The 26,163-nt window shown below is 38.5% G+C and overlaps 1 protein-coding gene across 9 annotated transcripts in view; it reads left to right on the forward strand.

Annotated features, from left to right (window-relative positions):
- NAV3 (neuron navigator 3) overlaps positions 1 to 26,163 on the forward strand; it is a 508,081-nt gene that overhangs the window by 247,934 nt on the left and 233,984 nt on the right. For 4 of the 9 annotated variants that reach the window (XM_085045433.1, XM_085045444.1, XM_085045465.1 and 1 more), the window contains exon 1: positions 8,194 to 8,882. The exons of 2 other annotated variants lie outside the window; for them this stretch is intronic. In XM_085045433.1, the coding sequence (XP_084901559.1) occupies positions 8,640 to 8,882 (243 nt within the window). In that variant the 5' untranslated portion in view covers positions 8,194 to 8,639. Of the gene's footprint in view, positions 1 to 8,193; positions 8,883 to 26,163 lie in introns of those variants that run through there. 3 more of the 9 variants (XM_085045518.1, XM_085045455.1, XM_085045528.1) reach the window with 2 other exon arrangements.

Raw genomic sequence — 26,163 nt, forward strand, 5'->3', positions numbered from 1 at the left:
TGTTGGAATGACACAAGGTATATGGTGTAGCATAGATGAGAGATGTTTGGTAATGAAAAACAGCAGTTCATTCTTTACACTTACTGATCAAAAAACTGGAAGGTTTAGTCTAGTGACATACAGAATCCATTTCAGTGGTTGGCCTGGAGCACGCTCTGATCACAGCAGAATGGAGAAAGGCACAGGCTTTTAAGGCTCACTGTAGGAAATGTTCACATGTGGCCAACAGGAGATAGAGGCAGATGGTTGAGATTTTTAGTATGTGCATTAGGTCAATTTTTGTTTGAAAGAAAAGAGCACCCACTTACAGTTAAACTATACGTGGTTAAGGTTTTTCATTCGTTGACACACAAGGCCTGTCTGCTTAATATTTCACAGGTAGAGGTGAGTGACTATCTCTGCCAGAGCTCCAAGCTGGCGAAGCACAACACAAGAGCAGGAAAACCACAGTGAGTGTAGGGATATGCCTTAGTGAGGAAACACTGTTGAAAAATGTGGATTTTGTATAGTGTTATAATAATTCTTCCATGAGTGCAGGCAAATGGCACAAAAACGTGGTTAAAAAGACCATGTCTGTTCATCAAAATAAAACAAAAATCTCAAAGTGACTTCAATGTACAGTATCTGTTCTTCATGTAAGAACTTGAGATCCAAAATGACAGTCACAGAAAAAATCCACCACTCAGGATGGTGCCTCTGATCATTAGCAAGAGATGATGTACAAGAGAAGTATGCAACAATGGGGCCTATAGAATCATACAATTTTTTAGGTTGGAAAAGACCCTTGAGATCATACAATCAACTGCAAACCTAGTACTGCCATGGGGAGTAATGGTTCACCAGTACATCCGCCAAGCAACAGAGCACTGTAAATGCCAGATTATCCAATGGTAATTGTGTCAGGGAAGGTGATATAGAGGTGATTTTGTAATGCTTCACCAAGAACTACAATGTTTGCTCAGGCTTCATGTTGAGATGTTAAGTTTGCCATAGGAAATCTTGCCTTTAAAATGTGTATCAGTATCTGCTGAGTTAGTGCAAATCACAGGAAATGTAGGATAAATATGAAATATTTATGTGGTTAAAGAAGGTGAAAGTAATATGGGTATTATAGGAAGGGTTACTGCATAAAAAAACTAGTTATGATGACTATCTGGAAAGGCCAACAGGAAACCAAAAGCATGGCTGGGCTCATTCCCCTCTGCTGATAAGCAATGAGGAATAACAGGCAATACTGTGCAATAACTACAACTTAGATCAGGGTCTGAGGTAGCAAATGGGTGGAGGTGGTACAGCTAGCACAGTAGGTATTATAAACTGGGGGATGCAAGTTGGTATTGAATGATTACAGTCTCAAAGCAAGAAGGAAGCAGACAGTCTATTGTGAGTCGGAAGTGCTCCTTCAGCTGCAGTGCAGCTTGCACTTGTTGTAAGGTCAAATATAAAAGGTGATCCCTTAAAATCTATCTATTTTTGTTTCCATGAAGTATTCCTTAAGTATTAATATAGTCCTTTGCTTCTTTTTTTTTTTTTGACAACTATTGGTAACCTTTCACTCCTAACAATTTTCATGATTGTTAAAAAAATAGTTATTTTCTTTGCTGCTGTCTATATACAGTTTTGGCAGAGCAAGTTTTCTTCATATCTCCTAAACTCTCTGTGCAGTAATTTCCACTGACTGCAGGGGTATCTGCTGGTGATAGCAAAGCTGATTGACTTCAAAGTCTCTTACTGTTGTTGCTGCACTTGGCCAAGAGTCTGCTCATGACTGTAGCAGATGTTTCTAAGCTATTTTTTTACAGTAACTTTTTTTTAATAGACCAGTGGGAGCCTTATGTAGAAGTTTTTCACTGCAATGCTGAAGTGAACGCCGACATAACTATGATTTTGAAACCCTCTATCAGATCCACAGTGCTCGTAAGACAAAAGTTTCCTGCAGATGAAAGCACAGGTTTGCCACTCTGCTAGCCACCTGATGGCAGATATTCAGCAGATTCCTTCCTGCTTAGCCTCAGTTTCTTTTTATGGGTTATTTTTTACAGTTTGTTAGAAAATTTCATAGTAAGTAAAGTAAGTAAATTTCTCTGAAGAAATTTTGGATAAAAGTTCTGAACAGTTCACACTTAGTATCAAGAGTCAGAACAGCTTTGATTGACCACAAATATTGCCAATTTCCTTCTCATCTAATTAGGACTTATAAATGTCTCCATAGCATCATAAAATATTCCATCAAAATTTAGGGTTTATGTGCATTGGGAGAATATTTTTTCTAGGGCAATTTGTATTGAGAGCAGTAGTGATTCGAGAGAATTTATGAGGACTATCTTCGGAGGGGAACACAAGATAATTTAAACTTTGGTAAAAATTTCAAATGGAACAAAGCTCCTTCCATCAATAACATTATTTAAAACAGGCCACAAATTCTGTTCCTTACCACTTCCACTGAAAGTAGTGTTATCACTTGACAACTTAATCATGCATTCTAAAAATGTCTGGTTTTTTGTGTCTACTTTAGACATTTCTCCAGCAGCTCTACAAAAGAGCTGAAGCTTTTAATTACCCTAATAAGTGGGAGAAATTCTCCTTTGACAATGCAGCACTGAATTGCAGTGTATCTGTCATGTGTTCTAAGACAGAAGAATGTAGGGCAAGCAGTAGAAATTATAATTCACCACGGTGCACCAAAAGTGATGCAAAGCCAGAAGTCCTTACAGAGAAAGACAAAGTGGGAGGAGAGCAGAAGTGGAAGAAGGTGAAGATACCTGCCAGTATCCAGAAGGATACTGGAGAAGCCAGTGTGCCTGCTATGACTGTATCCTGGAGAGAGTTTGTAAATGAGAAACCAGGGAGACAAGGAAAAAATGATAGAATGTCAGCACTTCAGTCCTTAGGATGATGTTATCTTTCTGACCAGTTTATGCAGACTGAAATAACTGGGCATTTCCTTGTTAGCTGCAGTTAACCACAGCTTTGAGAGTATTCAGCATTTGTTCTTTGGTTCATTTACTTAGAAATGAACAAATAGATTATCCTTTTTTTTTCCCCCTTTCCTTTTCCACCTCCCAAAGAGGAAAGCTGATCCTTTCATTAAGCTTTACCAGCTGGCTGCGTGGTCTAGTCAGTAGGTCAGTATGTAAATACTTACACAGTGTGCTCACTTGCCATCAGCTCTTTCTTATCCTTACAAAATTTTAGTTTACGTTTTCCATTCCTATAGTATTTAAGATCGATTCCTTTAAGCCAAATACTGCATGATGAAATACAGTGTGCAACAAAGAGAAATAATTGTAATTGTTAACCCACGCAGATTTAGAATTAAAAAAAAAACACTACTTGAGAAAGAAAGTACTGAGGCCCCATAAAGACCTGGGAAGATCATTTAACCTCATGGTTCCACTTGACTATATTTTAATATACCTTACATACTTCACAAGGTGGTATGGTACTAAATTACACGTAAAGGTTTGAAACCATCTGATGGAAGATGCTGCAAATGTACAGCATGAATGAAAGTGATAGAAGAACTCTTCACATTATCAGTTAATGCATTCAAACCCTTAAACTGCTGTCTGAGTTTTGAAAGGCCAAATTGTACAGACGATAAAACGATATCCTTATTTAAAAGTTGTCCTCTTTGAAAAACTTCCCCAAACATTCAGCCAAAGCAGAAGGATTTCCTTTAGGAAGCCGGATGCACCTTTTTCTGTGACTGTAACTAGGCTTTGGATTATATATCTTTTGGAATACAAAACTGTTAAGAAAAACAACAGCTTACTCAGTAGCATTACACACTTGCAGATAGGATTAAATACTTGTTACATGTCTTGCCTTGAGACTAATGGATTCACCTGATTTTTGTAATAGCAAAAAATAATGTTCATAGAATTATTCTGTGAACATGAGTCAGAGCTGAAGGATTTGTCTCATTGGTATCTGACAGGTTGAACATATTTTTTTTCACCAAACAGTCATATGGTGTGCTTCTTACTTGCATTATTAAAGTTTAAACCTGTTTTATCTGGAGTAAATAAATAAATAAATAAATAGGTTCAGGTACCTTCAGTATTTTAGAAACACTGGTTGCTTTTTCAAGAGTTATCCATCCCGAGCTGGGGAAAACTTTCTGCTCAACCTGAAATCAGTGAGCACAAAATCCTGTGATTGTATTGGCACATTGAGGCTCATTCAGAAGTTGGCCTGGCTCACATAAACTCTAGACACAGCTGCTACACCAGTGGGATGAAGTGGGGAAACAGTTCAGAACAGAGCTCTGCAGTCTCTGGACCCCTGACATTTCCTGTTTGACCCTGGACACATGCAACAGCTTCCTTGTTGAAGATCATAGAGCAGAAGGAGCAAACAAATATCTTGGCTCCACTTTTGAGGCAGGTGTCCCCTCTCTTGATATTTCCTGTGCTCTGGAGACCCTGCCAGCTGTCTGTTCAGTTCATGCGAGCAGTTTGTCTGAGGGCTGGGGGTGCAGAAGGGGAGCAACCTTCATGGGACTCATACTGGTATCAGACTCAATCATGGAAAGGAAATATATGCTGGAGTCTTGTGCTGTGAACAGTTATTTCTGTTCAGTCCTGAGAACAAAAATTCACCATAACATTACAATTGACTGATACATTCTTTTATGAGGTGCTTTGGACTTCAGGTGTGTTTGCTCCTGCTCTTTGAAATAAGTATTACAGCCTTTTGTGGGATGTGGGCATTATTATACTGAATGCGTGCATACTGTCTTACTTTGAGTTGCAGATCATTAACATAATCCATAATTTCTGTAAAAATGTTGATCGTGTGACACTTTCAGGGTCACGCTTTACATCCAGATTGTCACTATTTTGTCAGCTAAAGCAATGGCCCTACCTTCAACATACCACTGGAACTGCCACTATTAGTTGACAAAACTACTGAAGATTGTGTTTTGACCTTTGCTCTGTTTTCCCATTTTTTGGTTTCTTTCTACATTTTTATCTTCTTATCTAGCATCTCACTTGAAATGTTACCCTCTATTTTTCTCCACATCTCAGTTGTCTTTTAGCTTCCTTATAACTCTCTAAGCCTTCCTGCACAACTTCATAATTTCCCTTGTGTCAGGACTTCAGTCATCATCTGTGTTCATCCTCCTGTATCCTGAATCCAGATGATGTCCCCTAGCTGCCTGGCTGGAGGATGTCTACACTAATAAATGTCTAAGAGGATAAATTAGAAATCTACAGTTCCTCTCTGAACAATGCTTAGCCTGACCTGTTTCTCTGCAGTCCCTTTCTAGATATATCAGTTTCATGTAACCAAGTGAAAATGCGTGTCCCTTATTTCTGTCAGCCATTTCTCTATCCTGACTATAATACTTTTGCCCCTCATGCCAGGCAGTCTGGTGTTGTATTTGTTTTCATGTAACTCCAGGTTATAGGCATAGCTTACAGTTCATTCACCCCTGTTTTCTCACAGGTATGTCTTTTTTTCTGTTTGGATATTATTCACACATATCTAAGTCATCCTCATTTTGATTTTGGGTTCTCCCTTGCTGCCCTGCTTGACAGTCAGTTAGCTTCCCACTCCAGAGATACTGAGGAAAATCCCACCAAACTCACATTGTCAGCTTGATGCCTGACAATGTGCCCTTCTTTGCAGCTTCCAGCTTTGCCCTTTCCCCACAGTTCCTTCCCTTACAGAATCTTCAGACACCTTCTGCCTGCAGGGTCATTCCACCAGCACCTGAATCTGGTGACAGTTTGTGTATGTTGTCCACAGATGTTCTATCCTGTAGTTTCCTGTTTGTGTGGAAAACAGTACTGAAGCTCAGCTGTTAAATATTCTTTCCCTCAGGATAGCCTTCATAAAGCCCACGTTCATCATGAGGTACACAAGAGCCTTTCAGGCAAAAATTGTAGCTAAGTGATTTTTAAGAATAGCAGATGTTTGTTTATTTATCTTTTACTTAGAATTAGAGAAAACAAGAAAAGGAAAACTAGGCTTGTAACCACATTCTTACAGTGTATAATTGTTTTCCTCCATTATCTTTCATGTTTCATGCAAAGAACCTTGCATACTCTTCTTTGCATCTTCAGTAGGTTGGAAGCATTTCTGTGTATTCATCATTGTACAAATTCTAGCTAGATGGGTTCTGAAGTTGATGGCCCTGACCTGGTACTAGCTTAAAATAAACTATAATGAAGAATTATTTCGAAAGAGTAGCAGTAACACCAGCCTCACATCATTGTTTCCAAATCCTGTTGGTTATGCATTACAGATGACTCTCTCCTAGTAAGCTTGCTTACTTATTATTTTCAGGGTTTCTGTGCTGGGAAAATGGGTTGCAAAAGAGACTGTGGGTATCATGACCTCATCATTCATATTCAAAGGAAGATCAGCAAGATTACCATAGTGCATTACTTTGTAAAATTATAACCCCGAGAAGTAATAAGATTCAATTACACTTTTTTTGGCAAAGTTCTTTTTAAGAAAGTATCTGTCTCATGGCTGTAGTTTATTCTTTGTCTTGATCATTGGGTAACAGTTCTCATGAGGATTTTTCATCTTCTTAAACTTGCAAGAGGTAAATCCCTCTTTTCCTGTGGTCCACTTCAGTCTTCGCATATGTGCATTTTCTGAAGCGTTAACTGTTAACAGTTGTGCCTAAGAAATCTAAATTCCTTACACAGCCACAGCACTTTATAATGCTGGAGAACAAATGCAGACCGCACAAGGAGCTTTCTTCCCCTTTGCTCTGCAGAAGACCTGAAATATCACACCAAACAAGAATCTTCCAATCATTGGAGCAAAGTGATGGATCCTGTGGGGTAGGAATTTGTCTAAAATTCAGAGCAGCTACCTCTGTGCACTCTTGCACACAACCCTTGGCAGCTACTGTTCATGCTGGCAAAATCAAATGGCATTTAAGCAGAAGATGCTGAAATATGTTTGCTGATTCTCTGTATTCTCACTTCAAAACTCAGGAGGTTAATAAAACAGGTCAAATTAACTCCTACAAAGCACCAACAAGAATGGGATATTTTATAAGTCAATACAGAGAGCTGGATTTATCTACTGTGTCAGTGTGATCTTTGTAAATGAGTGATAAAGGACAATACTGCAGGTACCACAGGTTTATTCTGCAAAATATTTTCAAAGAATGATTTAAGGTCTTTTTAGTCTGCTTCTCATTTATTTTGTTTTCTTTTCAATGCTTTTTCTAACTTTTGCCATCCTTGTTTTGACAACGTAAAAGTCCAGGAGGCTCTTATTTTCTCTTGTGCTTATGTCTGTAGTGGTAATAATACATACTATTCAAGGAAGGCATAGTTAATACCATGTAGTATATTGGGGCACACAAAGCCAAGTCATCTTATGTTTTATTTTGGAAGACAACAGAAAAACACATGTCTATAATGCTGGGTAATAAAATCCCATAGGAGTTAAATGGTGTGATATTTCTGCACAGGTTTTTTCCTCATGTCAGTTTAAAAGGGATTCTCCTGCTACAGGATCTCAAAGGAATTTACAGTTGTTCTTTTAAGTAAGTGTTTATGCTGCTCAACAATTTGGACTGTCCATCATGACTCATTTTGGAGCCTGGTCTGCCTGCCTGACTTGTATTTTTATGTTCAAGGATTTGAGGTTGCCAGCAAGAATATTGCTGTGAGCAACAAGCAGAAGTGATGTGTTGGACATGGACTTCACGGAGCTTTCAGTGTTTTTAGAAAGGGAAGTGTTAACACTGAATAGATGACGTTAACACCACCACTAAGAAAGAAAAAAAAAAGAGAGCACTGAAAAGCTGTATTGACTAAATCTTCTAACAATGCTCATGATTCTCCTATATCCTGCTCTGTGTTTTTGTATGGATTTTTCATAGCACAGACAGACATTACCCACAGTGTGATTCAGTGTCTGTTTCTAGCCACGCTCTTGCACGATTTTAACCTGATTTCACGGGAGGAACAGAGAATGAAACACCGTAGCTCATGGTTGTCAGCAGTGAAAAATAGCCAGGAATCAGACAAACAGCTTCATTGCTGAGATTATTTCCGGGATGAAAACTCGTCCAGCAGCTGTTTACTTTGGCCCCTACTCGGGTTCTTTTTTTTTTTTTTAATCAGAAAAAAAAAGAGGTTTGGTGTTTTTTAAGATGTGGGCTGGTTATTTATGTAGTCAGGAAGAGGTCTCTGCTTCCAGTGTTGTGGTCTCGGAGCTGTTTTGACAGTTGGAGTACGGGGAGGTTTCCTCTCTTCTCTCTCTCTCTCCTTTTCTCCCATCCTTCATTCACTTAATGCACAGACCTGGAATGCTGTAGGAAGAAGAGAAAGCGAATTTATGAGTTCTTTAATCCCAGACAGGCAGCTCTGTGGCAGTTACCTTCAAGAAAAGTTCACGCCCCAGAGGAGCGTTTAGTCTTACAGAGCCACTGACTCACTGAGCAGTGCGTGTGAGTGGCTGCGAGGGAGAAGGGGAGAGATGAAGGAAAAGTTTTGCTTCCTTGTGAAACTCGTAATATTATTGTTTTAAGACTTTTTTGAAAAGATGACTGCTACTTTTGTTTAAAGCATTCGTTCTGAAATTGCTGAAGCTGGAGCCTACCAGACTGAGGTCAGGAGCATTTTCTTTGGCAGAAAGAAGATACTTTTATAGAAGCCATGCCTGTGCTTGGGGTTGCCTCCAAGCTGAGGCAGCCAGCCGTGGGGTCAAAGCCTGTCCACACTGCCCTCCCGATACCCAACCTTGGCCCCGCCGGCTCACAGAAGTACTCACCAAAATCTTTGGAGCTTACTGGGGCAGAGAGCTCGATGCTTTCTTGTCAGCTTGCATTAAAGTCAACCTGTGATTTTGGAGAGAGGAAAACGCTTCAAGGAAAAACCCAGGAGATCGAAGATAGCAAGGTTAGTTGTAAACTTTACCTGGGGTACTCAATTCTCAAAAAGTGTTGATTAGCTTTGAAAAAGCTTTGATACAAACTTTCTGCATGCAGAACTTGGGGGTAAATGAGTAAATAGACTTTTGCTGTCATCACTGAACTCTCATAACAGCCTTGGAAATTTGTTTTGCTCAGTGTTGCTGTTTGAATAAATACTCTGTTTTTAAATGTTAGTGTTACTCACTTCACAGATGAATTCTGATAAGGATCAGTAGAATCATAAGGAGAGAAAAATCATTCTGGCACCCAGTAAACAGAGTATTTAAAAAAAAAAACTTGGCAGCTTTATGTAATATTATGAAATTTAAAAAGAGATCTCACGCCCACACCTATTCCCACAGGGAGGCTCTTTTAAAATAAAAACATGCAATTGATTTTCTTTTCAATTTTCAAATGATCTGGCTATTCTTGCTGCAGAACTGCTGAACCAGAATAACAGCTTCTCAGTGAAAAGTACTTGTGCTTTTCTCTCCTGCAAAATAGCTTCTTCCTATCTCCTATCTAGCCCCAGTTCATTGTGATTTAAAAAAAACCTGGATTATCTGAAGTAGATGCCACAATATTTTTTAGACTTTTTAGGGTTTTCTCTTTTGTAAGGGAATTCTTTTTGAGTCCTAATTAACTAAAAAAAAAAACCAACCTCCTGCTTGATTTTTCAACTAGTCTTTCTGCTGTAGTTGAAAACATTTTTCATGCTTTGTACATGAGTATTGAGTCCCTTCTTGTCAGCAGCATATATTTCTGTAGTTCTTTCAGTCACTACTTTACGTCTTCATGTGTGGTTTACACAGTTTCAGCAAGCTGTGAGGCTACTTCCTCTTGCTTTTCTAGTACTCTTGGTTTGTGGAACTGATTACCACACTGGAATTAAACATATATTTGTAATTGTATCTTAGTTTGAGAACACTTAAATGTCATTAGAGTTGTTACAGTGTAAAGATGCACATAATAGATATATTTGGTTTTTTTCTTTGTTTTTATTTACTGGGTTAATTCAGTACTAGTGAAGAAAGTTGGTTTTGTGGTTAAAGCATAGGGTTGGGATCCTCAATATTTGGTTTCCTTTTTAAACCTTGCCACATATTTCCACATGAGATTTTGGTCATGCCACTTGAATTTTCCCTTGGGGTTTTCTGTGTCACATCTCTCTGTCTCCCAGAGACAATGCACTGGTGGTGTCACACAAGCTACATAGAAATGTAAAAAAAAGAGCAAACTGTTCATCTTTTGATTACCACAAGTGATGAACAGCCTGTTTCTATAGCATGAGTATGAAGATAATATAAATTTGATGATAATAAGTTTTCAACACAATGCAATTCCTGCTTGTTTACTTATTTTTCATAGAAAATACTCTTTGTTTGTTTTTTAATGGTGTTCCTTAATGGATGTTCCATGAAAAGCAAATTAGATTAGCAAATACTATTTTCCATGAAAAAAGCAAAAGGTTACATTGGCTGCTGAGAAATGTTTCTTGTTTACTTCAAAAAGTGTGGAAAAAGATATAAAGAATCTTGCCTTCAGTATTTAGACCACTTGGGAACTACCAGTAATTAGTGTGAGACCAACTGGGAGTCATAACCTCCCAAGGCGTCTGAACCCTGATGAACTTCTGGTGAGTAAAGGAACAGGCTGGATAGATGCCAACTGTGATAGCAATTCACCATTTCATTGGTTTGACAATACCTGTCATCTCAGAGACTGTTTTTTTAAAGACAGCAACGAAAAGCAAACCAACTTACAAAAAACAACCTACCAGCCATGACATCTTTCTCTATATATGTTCTCAATGCTGGGGAGTTTTAAGAGATGATCTGTAAAGAGTAGGACTAAGCTGTACACATGATGGTCTGAAAGCTTCCCCTGGCCACCTGGATTTATAGAAGTGCGGAACATTCAAAAAGTTACTAATTTCTGAAGCATTTCTGTATTACCCCCTTACAAGTCTGACACTCCCAGTAAAGCTTAGTGGTAGCCCTTTGCTCAAATTTCTTCCAGGCACATATTTGGAAATATGCTCTTTTATTCACCTTTTCAGCAAGTTTCATGAAATCTCTTTGCCAAAGGGGTTTGGACTGTCAGGTGGATAGGTATTTATGAAGAAGACATTATTTTAATTCTTTTCTTACTAGTAAGCTTCAAAGGATCAGCCTAAAAGTGTTGAATGTTGTTTTCTTCATTAGTGATGGAGATCCATGCCACCTTGGTAGCCTCAGAAGTATATGTAGGCTATTTAAACAGGAGTTCTAAGCACAGATTTGACAGAGCTGTTAATGTCTCCTCAGGTTTGCTGAGCAGATGCAAGTTCTGCACTAGAGGTTGTGTAATCCCAAAGCTTGACCATTTGTAAGTGCTGATTCCAATAGACTTTTGGTTAGCAAACACATTATTCAATGTCATATCTCTCTGTGGCTGTTGTATAAAATGCTGTACCTTGGTACTGTGTAATTATAAAAATGATCAGATAAAAGGTTTTTCATTCAAAATGTAGTGAATACCTAGTCTGAGTTTCCAACGGAGAGTAAAATCTGACTAACATATTTCTTGTATGCATATGTTATATATATCATTGGATATAAGGCAGCACTGATTTTTGAGGGAAAAATATGGATTTCTATCTGCAAAAGACAATGGAACATATGAATTCATCATCTGGTTAACTTTTGGTCTTTGCTGAAAGCAGTGCCTTTTGCCTTGCTTGGTGGTTTACATTTGCTGTGCTTTGGGTCACATGTTTTCTCATCCTGTCTGGAAGGCTCTTAGATTGACACATGTAGTCACTGTGGCATATCCTGTTGCTATCTATAAGTGCTAAGGAGTCTAAAATAAATTTGGGTTCTGCATGTCAATACAGTAGATCATTGCCATCCAGCTGTTTCCTCTATGAACTTCACTCTCACCAAACCTGATTGTTCAAGACCTTTGACACTTGTGTTGGCTTTCTCTCAAGGCCAAGGCTGGTTAGGAATACATCAGTTCTCTTTTCCCCTGCTGTTTCTCCCATCTTACGTAATTTTATTGCACTTGCACATGTATTCTTCGTTGTTTTCTTGTTTGTGGACATGATGAAGTTTGAAGTTTAATAAAAGTGATACTATAATAAAAAAACAGTGGTAGAAAAAGCTTGAGGTGATTATGTTTAACTTTTTTCTTAATAGAATAGAACTTAGTTGAGCTTATGAAAGCAAATAATAAGTTGCTAATGATTTAAATTATTCTGTGTGTAGGTTATTTAAATGCACTTTTGTTCAAAATTTTCATAATTTGTGCTTTGGTACCTAAGTCTCATACAACAGGTCCATCTGCTTTCTTGCTAAACCCACTCATGTTTAGGCTGACTGCATGAACACTTTAATGATGTGAATAGTCATGCAAAATACTTGAACACAAGTATTCAGACCACATTCTTTTTCCCTGAGTATCATATAGACAAAAGTTTATTCCTATATATGTACACAGGAACAGAATCCAGCTGCTGGATTCATGAGGTGAAATGCTGGCTGTCTTTGAAGCAGATGGAGTTTTGCTGTTCAGCTGGTCTGTAGAGTGTTTTTATGCAAAACCATGTCTGAAAACACCACTCTATTTTCCAATATTTTTCTAACTGTGGGTGTAGTATTATCTGTATTTCTTTACCACTACTTGTATACTGCTTGCAAAATTAATCATCAGATCATGGTAGGTTGCTTTTTGATTCTGTTCCAGTTGTAGAATATGCTGCTAAACAGTAACAAAGTGCAAAAAATATCCATCAATATTGTAGAAAGGTAAATTAAACGACTTAAAACTATAGGAATGAAGAAAGAATTTATTTGCAAAACCAACTTATTTGACCACTAAATCATAACTCTGCACTATATTATCTTAAGGGTGGGTGTTGAGGGGCTGGACACAGACTCTTTGGTTGCTCCCAGCAGCAGGACAAGGGACAAAGAGCACAAACTGAAGCACAGGAATTTCTACTGAATTTCAGGAAAAAATTCTTTACTTAGAGAATGACAAAGCACTGGAACAGGCTGCCCAGAGAAGTTGCGGAGTCTGGAGATATTCAAAACCTGTCTGGATGCAACCCTGTGCAACCTGTTCTAGGTGAACCTGCTTTATTAGGGGGGTTGGACTGCAGGATCTCCCTTCTGTGCGTCTGTATTACAAACCTGTAGCAAAATGCCAGTGGCAGTAGTGTTTTACTCCAGGTCACCTTAAAGGGTGATTGATTTCAGCTACTCTCACACATTTGATGGTGAAGTCACAAGTGCATTGCCATGAATCTGCTCCAGAACAAAGCTGAGCAGCTGCTGGGAGTCAGTAACCCCTGCTGGGCACACTGGTCTTCTGGTCTGGCTTCCTGGGGCAGCTCCTTGCAGTGCCCTGCTTTATGTTCACAAAGCTCTCCTCTCATCATCAGACTTTCTTCTTTGAAGAGCCCTGCACCATCATTTATTCTTCCAAAGTGAATTTTCTCTGAGATTAATCTGATATATTAATTGTAGTGTTTTGGTTGTAGGACTTGGATGATAAGATTTTAGCCTTCTTTCCTGAGTAAATTAATTCCTTTACTGTCATATTACCTTATTTCTTTGGGGGTTTTTTTTGTTTTGTTTTCAGTTTCTCTTTGTTCATGCTATCTGTCTGCTGCTGTCTGCTTTATCTACTTCTTCCTTCCTGTTGGCAGACATCTTTACAGGCTACTGCATATGACTTATTTTTCTCTCTATCCCCTAATCAAGTCTTCCTGTCTTGCCTGCAGCATTTTTCATATCACTGTTCATTATCATTCAGAAAGTGCTATTCAGCCTCCCCAGCTGATCCAGTACACATATGTAAGCCTAAAACTTTTTTAGATACTTCAGTTTTGGGGGCTTGTAGTAAGATCCTAGTAGTACGGCGATACTGGTATCCAGATGATAAATAGACAGTTGTTTGTGCCCTCTTTTAGAAGGGTCCAACCCCACTAAGTTCATTAAACAATTCAATTTTTATACAGGAATATCTCAGGGGAGCTCAGGAAATGGATCTTCTGCAAGGCCTTCTGGAAGAAATGATGAATATTACTTGTCCGCCTGAGTAAAGAGACACAACCAACTTCTTCTGTAGAGCACAGAAATCTGAGCAATTAAGCTGGGGAAGCAGTCTGTAAATCAGCAGGGGAGAGCCGAATAGATGTGTGCTACCTGGGGAGCATGTCTAACAGAGAATGGGGTCCAAAACCGTTGTACCAAGTGAATGTTGTTAAAGTAATGTAAAATGAATATCAGTATCACAAAACCAGGCTGAATACTTTGATCTGATTAGGCAAAAGCACATGCTGGTGCTGTTAAAGTGACTCTAAAGGTCCATTTCATTTGGTATTGTACCATTGCATCTCAGTTTTATTCTGAAGGCTTCTAGTGTCATCCAGCCAGCCCTTTTGCACTAGGACATTAGGATAAGCATGGAAACTTTTCATTTTTCCCTCATCAATTTTAAGTAGTTTGTCAGTGATGTGGTAAATCTTGCTTGTCACAAGACATCAAACTTGGAGAACAGCTAGGCTCCTCTATACAGACAGATTTCAAGACAAATATTTTTGTTTTCCATACATGGGTGGAGCTCCTGCTCACGTCAACAGGAGTACTGTGCACATTGGAAAACCAGATGTGTGCCATAAATGACTTCCATATCTCTGTCTTTCCTCAGCTAACCCTTCCACACCATTTACTTAGGTTTTGTGTGACCCTTTCCCACCATCCCTCAAATCTCTCCAAAGCAAGGCATCTGTTGCAATCCCACATCTCTTTGACCTTTTAATTTCTTGGATACTTTTTTGTCTGGTCTCTGTGGGCCAAGCTCCACTGAGTTTCTTGACACACTGAATCTAGGGAACATAAATAAATGAGTTTCTTTCCCCATTTTGTCATACCCTTCCTTTTCTCAGCTCTAGTGCACTGGAGACATCTGCCTTGTGGGTTGGCAAGAAAGGAGGCTGCTCATTGTGCCGAGTGTTTCATTTACAGCACTACAGCCAAGGCAACAAAAAGGGCAGCAGAAGCAGCCAGAAACTGCCTATCTTCTCCCCATAGTGACCACTAGTGATGGGAAGCCAGCAGTGTTTCAAAAGCATTGAACTAGCTGCCAGAAATTTCAGTCAGCACTGTGGACACCTGGGACTATGTGTGTTTAAATTTCACACAGCCCCAGTGAAGCCAGCACAGTTGGCAGGAGTTCAGATTGTCAGCAATTTCAGCTTATTGCCTTGTGCTCTGAATTATTTCTTTATCAAACAGATAACAGTATCTTTAATGTTCTTTATGCTTCCGGTACCATCTGTCTACGCTATATTATAACTAATTTCAGAGCTCCATGCTGTATAAGCTTGGAGTAAATTTCACTGTTACATGTTTATTGTCCAAACATCTGTATCAAGCACATTTTCATGTAGTTAAGATATATGTAAAGTAACACAATGCCAACTCTCAAAGCTTTCGTATTTGTGAACATATTATATTGAATGTAGGTTGAATGATGCTTTTCATCTGTAATTTGTGATTGGCATCATGGATAGGAGGGTACTGACCAACCTGAGATTAAGACCTCTGCCTAAATTTCTACTGCTTTCATGTTATTTCTCCTACAAAATAAGAATGTAGAACTCAACTTAATTGGTGCATTGTGAGCTGGTATTGCACATTATCAGAAAACAATTACACATATTCTTTTGTATTACATTTGTGCCTGGGGAAGCTGCTTAGGGATTTCCTGACCAAACAACTACTCAATGAAAATCCTTTCCTCAGAAATGGGAGTGTGTTTGCATGATGACCCACTGTGAATGCACCAGAAGAATTGAAGCAACCCAGCAGCATTTGCTTGGTGCAACACTCTTGCAGGCCCCTGGGATAATGTGCTCTTTATAACCACAAGTGGAGATAAGTGGTCTCCATCTTCTGATGAAAATAATGGGTTTATATTACACCCCAGGAGATTTTAGTTAAGCTTTAGTAAAACTTCCCAGCCATAATAGTAGCTAAATAGGGGAACACTTTGCCTGCAAAAAAGACAGCATCTCCATCACCGGAAAACCAAATGTGTACACTTGAAACTTGTAGTATTACTAGCATCGATCCTTCATTCTGCAAAGGACTCGGTGACAATCTTGATGGTCTTCTCATTCTGTTTTTTCGCTCCTTGGTTCAGCTCACTTCAGGTACATGGTAATGAAACCATGCTGTCCTGGGAACCTGAGCTGACAGCACCACAGCCCACGTTACATAGATATGTAAGGACTCTCTTTGGAGGCAGATTTACTTCCTTAGAAAAGGTGCCATTGTGCAGTGTGGTGTTTCCAGAGATATTTGCAGTTCCTGTTAAGTTTTCCGAAAGCACAGATAGGGTATTCTTGGAGGCCAGAAAGCCAGCTGCTTGCTTGGAAACACTCATTTCCTGTATTGGAGTGTCCTCATGCCGCAAGATCCTGTGAGATCTGATGGCAGAGTGACTCCTGGGGACTCAGTTCTTTCCGCTATAGCAAGGAACAGAGAAGACCTATGAACTTAAAAATCCTTACTTTAAAATCCCCTTCTGCAGGAGCACTGCAGTGAATATTTCATCTGGCTGCATTCTGTAGGGGGTTCCTGAAAGACTGGAGCATCCCAAAGCACCCAGCAGAGGGAAGGGTACCACTAAGATTAGGGAGTTTGGTCATACTGAAAAACACTGCTTCTCTCAAGTGAAACCATGATAATGTCCTTCCTGTGGATTTTTCTGTTCATTTCTACCAGACCTTGATCCTAGCAATTTTTACTAGATGTCTTTCCATAACAGGTAGTGTGCATGTGTGCAGATATTAGTCCAGCTCTACAGAACATATGGCTGTATTACAGGGACTGTGGGAGAACGAGAAAAACATTATCCCCATAGTGCAGAGGGAAGGGTGAGATTAAAGGGAAAATGGATGATTTTCCCACACTCAGGCTGGGACTTTGTGGCAGGACTCGGAATTTCAAGTCACATATATCTCAAGTCCCAATCTCCACATGATAACCACAAGCCTATCCTTTGTCTTTTCTAAGCGATCAGTTAAGAAAGAAACATCCAAATAATGAGTTATTTTTCCTGCTTGCCTCATAACGACAGTTTTGGCTTTGTCATCATTTCACTGTGAATAGCTAGTATAAGTGTGTGCCCAGCTCTGAGCTGGAGGTAGAATTTTACTCCTGGAACCATATTCTCTTGGTTTTGATGTATCCAATCAACATAGACTAACACAATTTAATAAAGATGCAAAATATTTTGTGCCCTTTGTGGAGCAGTATGACACTCATCAGTGGTCCTGTGTGTAATGCTGTTGATAGGCTGTTCACTTATTAAATATGATGTGGAAAATCTAAGTATTTGTGAAGTAAAAGCAGGCCTCTTTTGAAGGGAAATGGATTTTTTGGTCCTAATTTCTGCCTTTGAGTACACTGCCTAGCTTCTTTGTAGAAGAAATTTGTATTTAGGAAATACTAAGGGCATGAATTACAAATGAGAACTGCTAATTTTTTTGACTATGTGTTCATTCTGGTCTACGTCCACTATCCCTTTTTCTCTAGTATACTAGACTCTTTTTTTGAGTCACGTAGTTTTTCTTGCACTTGCATACAGGGCATGCAAAGAGTAGTTCATTTAAATCAGCTCTGTGTTTCACTCTGACCTGATTCACAGGATGTGGTCTTGGAGGAAGCCCATGCCTTAACAATAGCCTTTTGACAAGCGAGGGTGTTTAAGGATTAAGCTGGAAGAGGAGGAAGCATATATCTATTCTCAAAGCTAGTAGTGGACTATTTTGTGCGAATCTTCACTTGCCCATGATGTTTTTAAGGTCACAAACCTTCCTTTTTGTTTTTACTGGCAAGAGGATGTTGGCTGAAAGATAGCATAACTTCTTTAAAATTCAGAAAAGGAATGCAGAGTGTTTTGTCTGGTAAATGTGAAGGGACAATTCCCCCGTGTAAGATGTGCAGATTTCTGATGGCCCGTGTGTATGTTCTGTGTAAACCAAGCTGAGAGAACTTGGAAAACAAGCAAGTCAAAGGGAAGCATAATTTTGAAGTGGTTAGAGCTGGATCATAATATTTCTGTATATATTAACTGAGAAGGTGCCAGCTACTAAATGTACGAACTCTGCATAAAACATGAGAGAATTTCACCAAGTATAATATTAGTATTGTCCTAACCCACTTTCAGTATGACATTTGGTATGACTTATCTTTTTAGTTATATTTATTCCCTGTAAACCCTTCTTTGCTGCTCTGCCCTTCTGATCTTAATTCAGCAGAAAGCATTTCATCCTTCAATATATGTCCCATCAGTTGATCAATACATTTTGTTCAGGTGAAACTCTCCAATTGCAGCAAATTTGAAAACAAATTGGAATAAAAATAGTTGCTGAGCTCTCTCTTGTGTTTTCCATTTCAAATGATCTCTCTTTTACAGTTTTAACACCTGGCTTTGTATCTTGTTGATTTTGTGTTAAGCTCCAAAAGATTTGGCAGTGAAAACTTCCTGTTGTGCACCAGGACATGAATTACAGGGCATGAGTAAAACCATCACAGTTTAGTAATAAGCATGGCCATGCACAAAAATATGACTCCTAGTAAGTGTTGTAAAACATTTGACCACTTTCATTAATGAGGAAAGGCTGCATGGCTCATACGTGATTTAGGGTGAGTAAGCCCTAAGTCAGGGTGCAGGATTTTTACTCACCAGTACAACAATGAGATTTCCTGGCAACACATCTATGCAGTAAACAAGTTGGTTTCTTTCTTTTTGCAGAGTATTTTTGTTTTGGCTTGTTTTTTGTTTTTTGGGCTCTTTTTTTGTAAGCTGTCTCTGTAGTGGAAATAAATAGGCATTAAATAAGAATGTGAAATAACAAATAAAAGTTCAAAAGGAGTTTAGAAATTTCCTCAGCTGAGCAGTCTGCCTGCTTTAGTCATTGCTGGCCAGCTCACCAGCCATAGACAGACTGCTGGAAAGAAGAGCTGGAGGAATCTGTTTCTCATGAAGGAGCAGCACAAATCTGAAAGCTTGAGAGCTACAGGTTCAGATTTTCTTTTGAAATGCTTCTGAGAGGGAGTAAGGCTGAGCGACTCACATGGGAATTCACAGTCTAGTTTCCTTTCTGGTTACTATCAAGTACCTCCTTGAACTCAGCTCATATATGAAATGATAGTAATGAATGGATTTTTTAGAGTGAAGTTGTTTCTTGGCTTACTATTATTAGATTTTTTTAATACTGAGGAAATAATCTAATTAACTACTTTTAAAAGGGTTGTTGAAGTTACTTCTAATTATCATAGAAAAAATTATTATTTTTTAACCTATTTAGTTACGGATGTTTTCAGCTCCCTGTCTGTCAGGCTTATAAGGCATCCATTCTTTGTTCCTGCTTGTAATAAGAAGACACAAGTAGAAGGCATTTTATATACAACATGCATTTTTTTTCCTGTGTAAACTTGTGATCCTGACAAAAGTAAGGAGAGAATAACAGCGTCTTTGCTGTTTTCTTTACCTTGCTGCAATATCACTCTGAAGGCTGGTGTGGTTCTGTATTGTTAGCTGAAACCTAAGAAATAGGTTGCTCCACAAAGAAACTATTGTAGTGATTGACAGTCAAAAACTCTGTTCAGGTGATGCCATCTCCAGATGTGTGTGGGGAGGTTCAGTACAGTCCAATTTGCAGAACTTCCACATCCAGACTTTTCTTCAGCAAGAGCAAGGTTTCTCCAGCTGGCTGTTGGGAATGGGCTGATGTTTGTGTTACCGACGAACGAGAGCAAAGCAGCCCTCCCCATCCATGACAGCTATGTCAGTCACAGCCTTAAAGAGTTTTGGTTTATAAGATAAGCTATTAGCACAAGGGAGTGGGGAATAAAAGAAAAATGTGTGGAAATGAAAACAAGGCTTTCTTCCCAGGGCCCCACCAAGTCAGTGCAGGATTTTTTCTGAGTTATTCAGCCTTATTTGTGGACATGATACAGAGATGCAGAGTACTGAGTACTGAGGGGAGCTGATTAAGCAAAGTTTCAGAAAAGGGAGCACACAAAAGTCAACATACTGAGTACCAGTGTGTTGAACTGAATGGTGTTATTCAAAAAAGTATTTGAAGGGAATTTGGCAAAAGAAAAATAATAGAGGAGATTCAGATCAGCAAAATAGATAATGGATAACTCAGACTTCCTAAAAGCAAGGGGATTATGGAAATATTTGCATCTATGGAAAATTTTATCCCTTTTTTCCTGGACATTTAATAATCTCTTTTATTTGAGCAAATTTGTAAGATTTTGAAAGATTTTGAAATACTTACATAAATGCCAGGAAAGACAGAGGGATAGTGGTCACATTTCAGTCTAAGGGGACAAAACTTCACTTCCCTTTAAGAATTTTACCTCGTATGACAATAAAGTCAATATTTTCAAAAATAATTTTCACTCAGATGTATATTTGTCTTTAAAGGTCTCAGCAGCCTTTGCACAGAGTAACACAAGATTCACAACACCTTTCAATGTAAACAAGTTATTTTATTCTAATTGATTAGATAGAAATATTATGTCTCTTTATCAAACCATAAATCAGTATTTTATCCAAGTACTGGTCTTTTGGAAGGTGAATAATGGTTCCTGCTGTATTCATATCCTCTACTTGTAATTTAGTCCATTTCTCATAAAATTCTGCATGGATGCAGTAGCTAATCTGAATTGAAGGTTGAGTGGAGGCTTGAGTAGAGGTGAATATTGCTACCATTTCAAAGCAACCAAACATTTTGGATCATTTTGGAAAAGGTTGGGGTATTACTTCATGTTGATCCACTATGAGGCAAACTGTAATGTATTTGTAATTCCTGAGCTGCTGTCCTTGTCATGGTAAGACTAATGTGGATTTATCACTAGCTGTGTAATTATACAACTATGTTTTTAAAATGCTGGAACATTTTAACAGAAATATGCAAATAGACCCTTAAATACAAAAAAAAAAGAAATTCCAAGTGCAACAGCACTGTTCTACAAACTGCCTTTGGTTTTCTTGTTTAGACTTTAGGAATGATGATATTTCAACTAATATTTGATACAATTCCAATAGGGTATTTAAGGACTGTGTAAGGCAACATTGCTATACAGTACTTTTCCTTTCAGATCAATACACTGTCTTCCTTTGAGTGCAGTTTGGATGTTTTGCCCTTAACAGCTAGTTAAGCTCTTCAGAACAGCTATTTAACTAAAAATTTTCGTGCTCATATGATTAATTTTTTCTGCAGCTGCTTTTAGGATACTTTCAAATGTGTTTCAGTGTGCCAAGCATTAGTGTGCCCTAAGATTATTGGAGCAGCAGGATACAGCTTGGATATGACTCAAAATGTTAAACCAGCAATTCATTGAATAGATTAGTACAGCTCCTGTAAAGCCACCATGAGATTTAATTTTTTAGTACAGAGGTCATAAATGTAGCCTCAGCATTTTGGCACCAGTAGTGCATCCTATGTAGAGTGAAACCACTATACATACTTAGTTTATGGTGCATATTAAATACAGAGATGGGATGTGTGCTCATATACAGATACCTGTTAACATATGTATATTATACATGTGCATGTATACATCACATGTCATATATGTTATCTTTTGGTAAAGGATAGAATTTGGAAAGAACTGATAGAATTACCGCTTATAATAGTGTGCAAAGAAGTGAGATGTAGAACATACGTTTTTGCTTGTTGTTAATTGTAGAATTAATTGATATGTTCAATACTAAAACAGGCAAACCCAGCAGAAGCACTGATCAGACCTGCTCAGACCCTTGATTTCAGTCAGTGCACCCACAGCACTCAGCAGCAGCACAGCAGCCCACATTCCCAGTGAAAGGCTGGGGTCTGGCAGGTGGTGCTCTTGTCTGTCCCTCCACTGCTCCTCTCTCAAGATGCATTGCCTCCTCCAGTTCCTCTGGGGTGTGAATCTGCCTCTGCAATGCTAAGGAGACTGATGGAAAGATGGTAAAGAAATTACTTAAGTTATTGGGAGTCAGTTTCCAAACATTCTTAGATTCTGTTACCCTATATCTGTATGCTTCTGCAGGTCTCTCCCCATCTCTCTGATGTCCTCTAGGAAGATGTCCATTGTTCGCTCCATCACTTTAAATATTTCATTGTAGACACATGACTAAATAATCCTTCTAACATTAGAACTTGCTGTGTTCTTTGAATCAGTGAGGGTTTTCGTGTTTGTGCATGGGAGTAAGAACATCATCCCATTTCATTGTGGTTAGACAATTTATAACCTCTCACACTTTCACAAGGTAAGATTTTCAAGCCATACTATTGGGTCTCATTTTTGGAAATGCTGGGCTGTGTTCATATCCTGTGATGTTTTATGTCAGCTGACTGGTATTTTCTGATAACAATTTAATCTGAGATTTTTATTCAGGGAAATTATGGATTTCAAGAGAAAAAAAGTGAAGAAGAACTTCCGCTTCTTTGTGCACTTGAAAACATTCAGAATGAACTGTTTTAGGAAAATTGAGCTTGTTGCAGAAAAAAATAAAACTCTTTCCATTTACTATTTTTCTTTTGTTCTATCTGTTTAGGTGACCTATGCAATTAAGTTAATTAAAAATTCCCAAATATTTAGGTTATGCTTGTTGCTGAAGTATTTGGACATCTAGATATTTCTTATAAGTGTACCCTGTTGTGTTTTTGAACAAAAATTTAAGAACTATGATTGGCATGTCACTGCCATTAATTTCCATGTATGGTACAGTATGCAGTTCATGTCCATTTTATGCACTATATAGCCAAACTTGTATATGCACAAATAGTATAAGGAAAGGGTAATCAATCTGACTGCATGAAAACTCTGAGTAAATACTGATAAGTAAAACAGCTCATAAATTCTGCAGAGAGCATTGTTCACATTCATGGCTCCAAAGATTAAAACTGAGGCTCCTTCTGTCACACCCATAAATGACTTTTGGCAGTAGAAATGTGGTCAGTAAAAGTCCACTCACAATCTTTATTGTCAATCCATATCAGCTTTCTCTGTCTTATTCTATGTAGCAAAAGAGTCCAATCTATTGTTCTAAAATACTGTATTTCTTTAATGAAGTCTTTCTGACTACAGTAATATTAGGTCAGGATAGCTGAATGTTGCTGTTAAGTCAGGACTAAGTGCACAAGATTAATGGTCAGTATGAATAGAATATGTGGAGCTTTAGGACTGCTTTTTCCTGTCTGCAAATAGCTTGGGACCAATGGAAAGTATCAGGAAAGTTCAAGAGAGTCCTAGCTCTTTTTTACTGGATGGTAGATTAGTGTAGTTCAGAATTAACGTAGAATGGGGAGCACAGAACAAAAAACTGTTTGAGGAAAGATTGTTAATTCTGTCTTGTAATTTTTGTATTTATTGGAAATTTGAACCCTAATAATTATGTCTGTCAGTTTAGGAAAGGACAGATGTCCCTGCTGAAAATTCAGAACTCTCTACAAGTAGCTGAAAGGAGGCTGGAGCCAGGTGGGGGTCAGCCTCCTCTCCCAGCTAGCAACAGGACAAAAGGGGACAGCCTCAAGCTGCAGCAGGGGAGGTTCAGGATAGCCATCAGGAAGACTTTCTTCACTGAAAGGATGGTTAAACAGTGGAACAGGCTGCTTAGAGAGATGGCAGATTTACCATCTCTGGAAGCATTCAAGAAATGAGTTGATATGGCACTTAGTGCTGTGGTTTAGTTGATCTGGTGGTGCTCAATGATCGTGGAGGCCTTTTCCAGCCCTAGTGATCCTGTGATTCTATGAGGCTCTGGTCAGAGTGGAATTCATCTTAATTCATTAAAGCCAGTTAAAAGGTTGATGTCTAGTCTGAGCTAGTTGCATGGGCTCCTACTCTATCCAGATGGCAGAGATAAATACTTCTTGAGGGCAATTCCTTTCATTTTTCTGAATTGTTTATGTAAATGTAGAATGACTCATCCTCTGGCAGTATGTGCATCTATTCCTTAATTAAGGGGAGATGAACCATCTAATTTAAGTTAAACACCTAATTTTCAGTGTCTGAAACCAGCTGAGATGAATCTTACCTGTAGTACAGAACTTGTATTTATGAAGTTCTTTCCAGATACTTATTGCTAATGTTGTCATTATTACGACGGATTGTACAACTGTGTTTCAAAGTACATTATTCAAATCTTTTGAGGCTACTTTGCAAGCTAGTGGAGACATAGTCCTCATAAGGGTGGTGGATCTGGGCATGCTTTTATCAGAAGGGCACCCTCTTTTAGATTCTTAAAACAGATTAATGATGTGAAGATACGGAAAGTCTCTGAGAAGTGGTGAATAATACTCAAAATGAGCGAGTTGCATGAGAGATGGAGATATCTCTGTGAAGAAGAAATGTTTCATTTTGATGTATTCTGACAGCTTTCTTCTTAGTGCTGCAGAGATTGTAGAGATAATAAAATGGATTATTACCCAGAAATACTATAATGAATTACTTTACTGAATGTATGGCAACACAACTTATAATGTGCAAATAAACACATAAGCCTTACGTGTGCACACAAGGAGAAATATTTTATGAGTTGATGGGCAATCAGCTTGCTCATATGGATGTACACATGGGTGTACTTGCACAAATTTTGAAAGTTCTTTTAGTATCTCAGCAGCATCTCATAAAGATGTACACAGCATTCATCTGCCAGCATTAGACTCCCTCCTTCTTCACTTGCTGTCACAATCTTTCTGAAGAGAAGCGTGGCATTAATCTAGAAGCTACTTGTATACGTGAACAGACAGAGTTTGAGGACAGAGTAATTCAGCCAGTATAAAAATGGGATGTTCATTAATGTGTTCTCAGCCTTGCAGAATATTGCATACATCTTTGTAGGAAAGTTTTTCCTGAGGATTAGCACCTCCCTCATGTGAATTATTTTTCTTCTTGTTGGGAAGAGAATTACATTGTTGCAACTGCTACAGATGTTGCTCATGGGGAAGGATGTCATTGAGGAATTGTGGTTTCTGCTTAACAATTTGAAGCAAGTAGGAAGGCTTATAGCAAGTGACAGGGCTACATGCAGGCTTAATCAAGTTGGATGTGTGCTCTGCAAAGGGTGCTGCTCGTTGGCTGTAGTTGCTGTAATCAGTCTGGTAAATCCCTCATGAGCTGTAAGCTACTTTGCTTGGCAAACTGTCATGAAGTAGAAATGTTTGGAAAGCACTGTAAGTGTCACCTCTCTAACCAGTCTGCTTATTTTAATTTTGGACATTGTGCTTGCTGTCTTCGCTAGAGGGAATATGCAGATTGGTCTGAGTGTGCCCTGCAGTTGTGTATTGGTCCTGACAATTTGGTCTCTGCCATTTGTATTTCAAACCAGGCAGTCCCCAGAACACAGATGCAGAGCCTTATACCAGTGTAGGAAAGAGAAGGCATCAGTCAAATTAGAATGATGTCTTGCAACACAGACATCAAAAGGTAGCTAAATGCCTCCCATTTAAATAATATAAACATTTTGAGCTATAAGTGTTAAAGGTGTATGGGAAATAGGCACATTAAAGGGGTGACTGGGCTTTGAATCTGAGGTTTTAAGGTCTTTGCAAAGCACTGAAATTAATTTCCTTCCAAAGCTTTTAAACTGGACAATCTAATTTTTGAGGCTATAAAGTTCACCAGATACATCTAAACATTGTTCCTCTTGTAGCTTCCTATTCACATAAAACACTGCTGATCATGTGAAAGAAAGTGCCCAATACTGTGTTAATTTTCTCATGTCATTATGTTAAAAGTGAGAATAAAGCAGATTAACTCAGAGAAAAGTAAATCATCATGTTGTTAATATTTTCATGTTCTTTTGAATCAGTTTTAAACAACAAACTTATTTTAAATAGTAGCAGGCTGAATTTAGTCCTTTTTAGACTTTCTCCAAAAAATTTTGGCTACTTATGGGAAACTGGTGATGTTTTTCACTTTTGTCCACTGTGGCAGCAGTGTTACAACTATGGTACAGCACAGCCTATTCTTAAAAGACTCTGTGGCTTTTTCTTAAAGGGCTCCAGTTCTTGCATGAAGTGTTGTATTGTACCTGCTTCCAGAGTATTTCTTAATAGCTCTTCCAAGACCTCTAGTTTTCAGCTTCATGAGAAGAAATTTGATGGTGTATCAGAAAAAAAAAAAAGTGACATACTATAGACAAAAGTTCAGTTTAAAAAACCCTTTTATCTTCTACCATCTTATGACTTAACAACTGTTAAA

This window comes from Lichenostomus cassidix, chromosome 1Aa (assembly GCF_008360975.1).
Source record: "Lichenostomus cassidix isolate B80296 chromosome 1Aa, HeHo_3.0, whole genome shotgun sequence".
NCBI classification, from domain to species: domain Eukaryota; kingdom Metazoa; phylum Chordata; class Aves; order Passeriformes; family Meliphagidae; genus Lichenostomus; species Lichenostomus cassidix.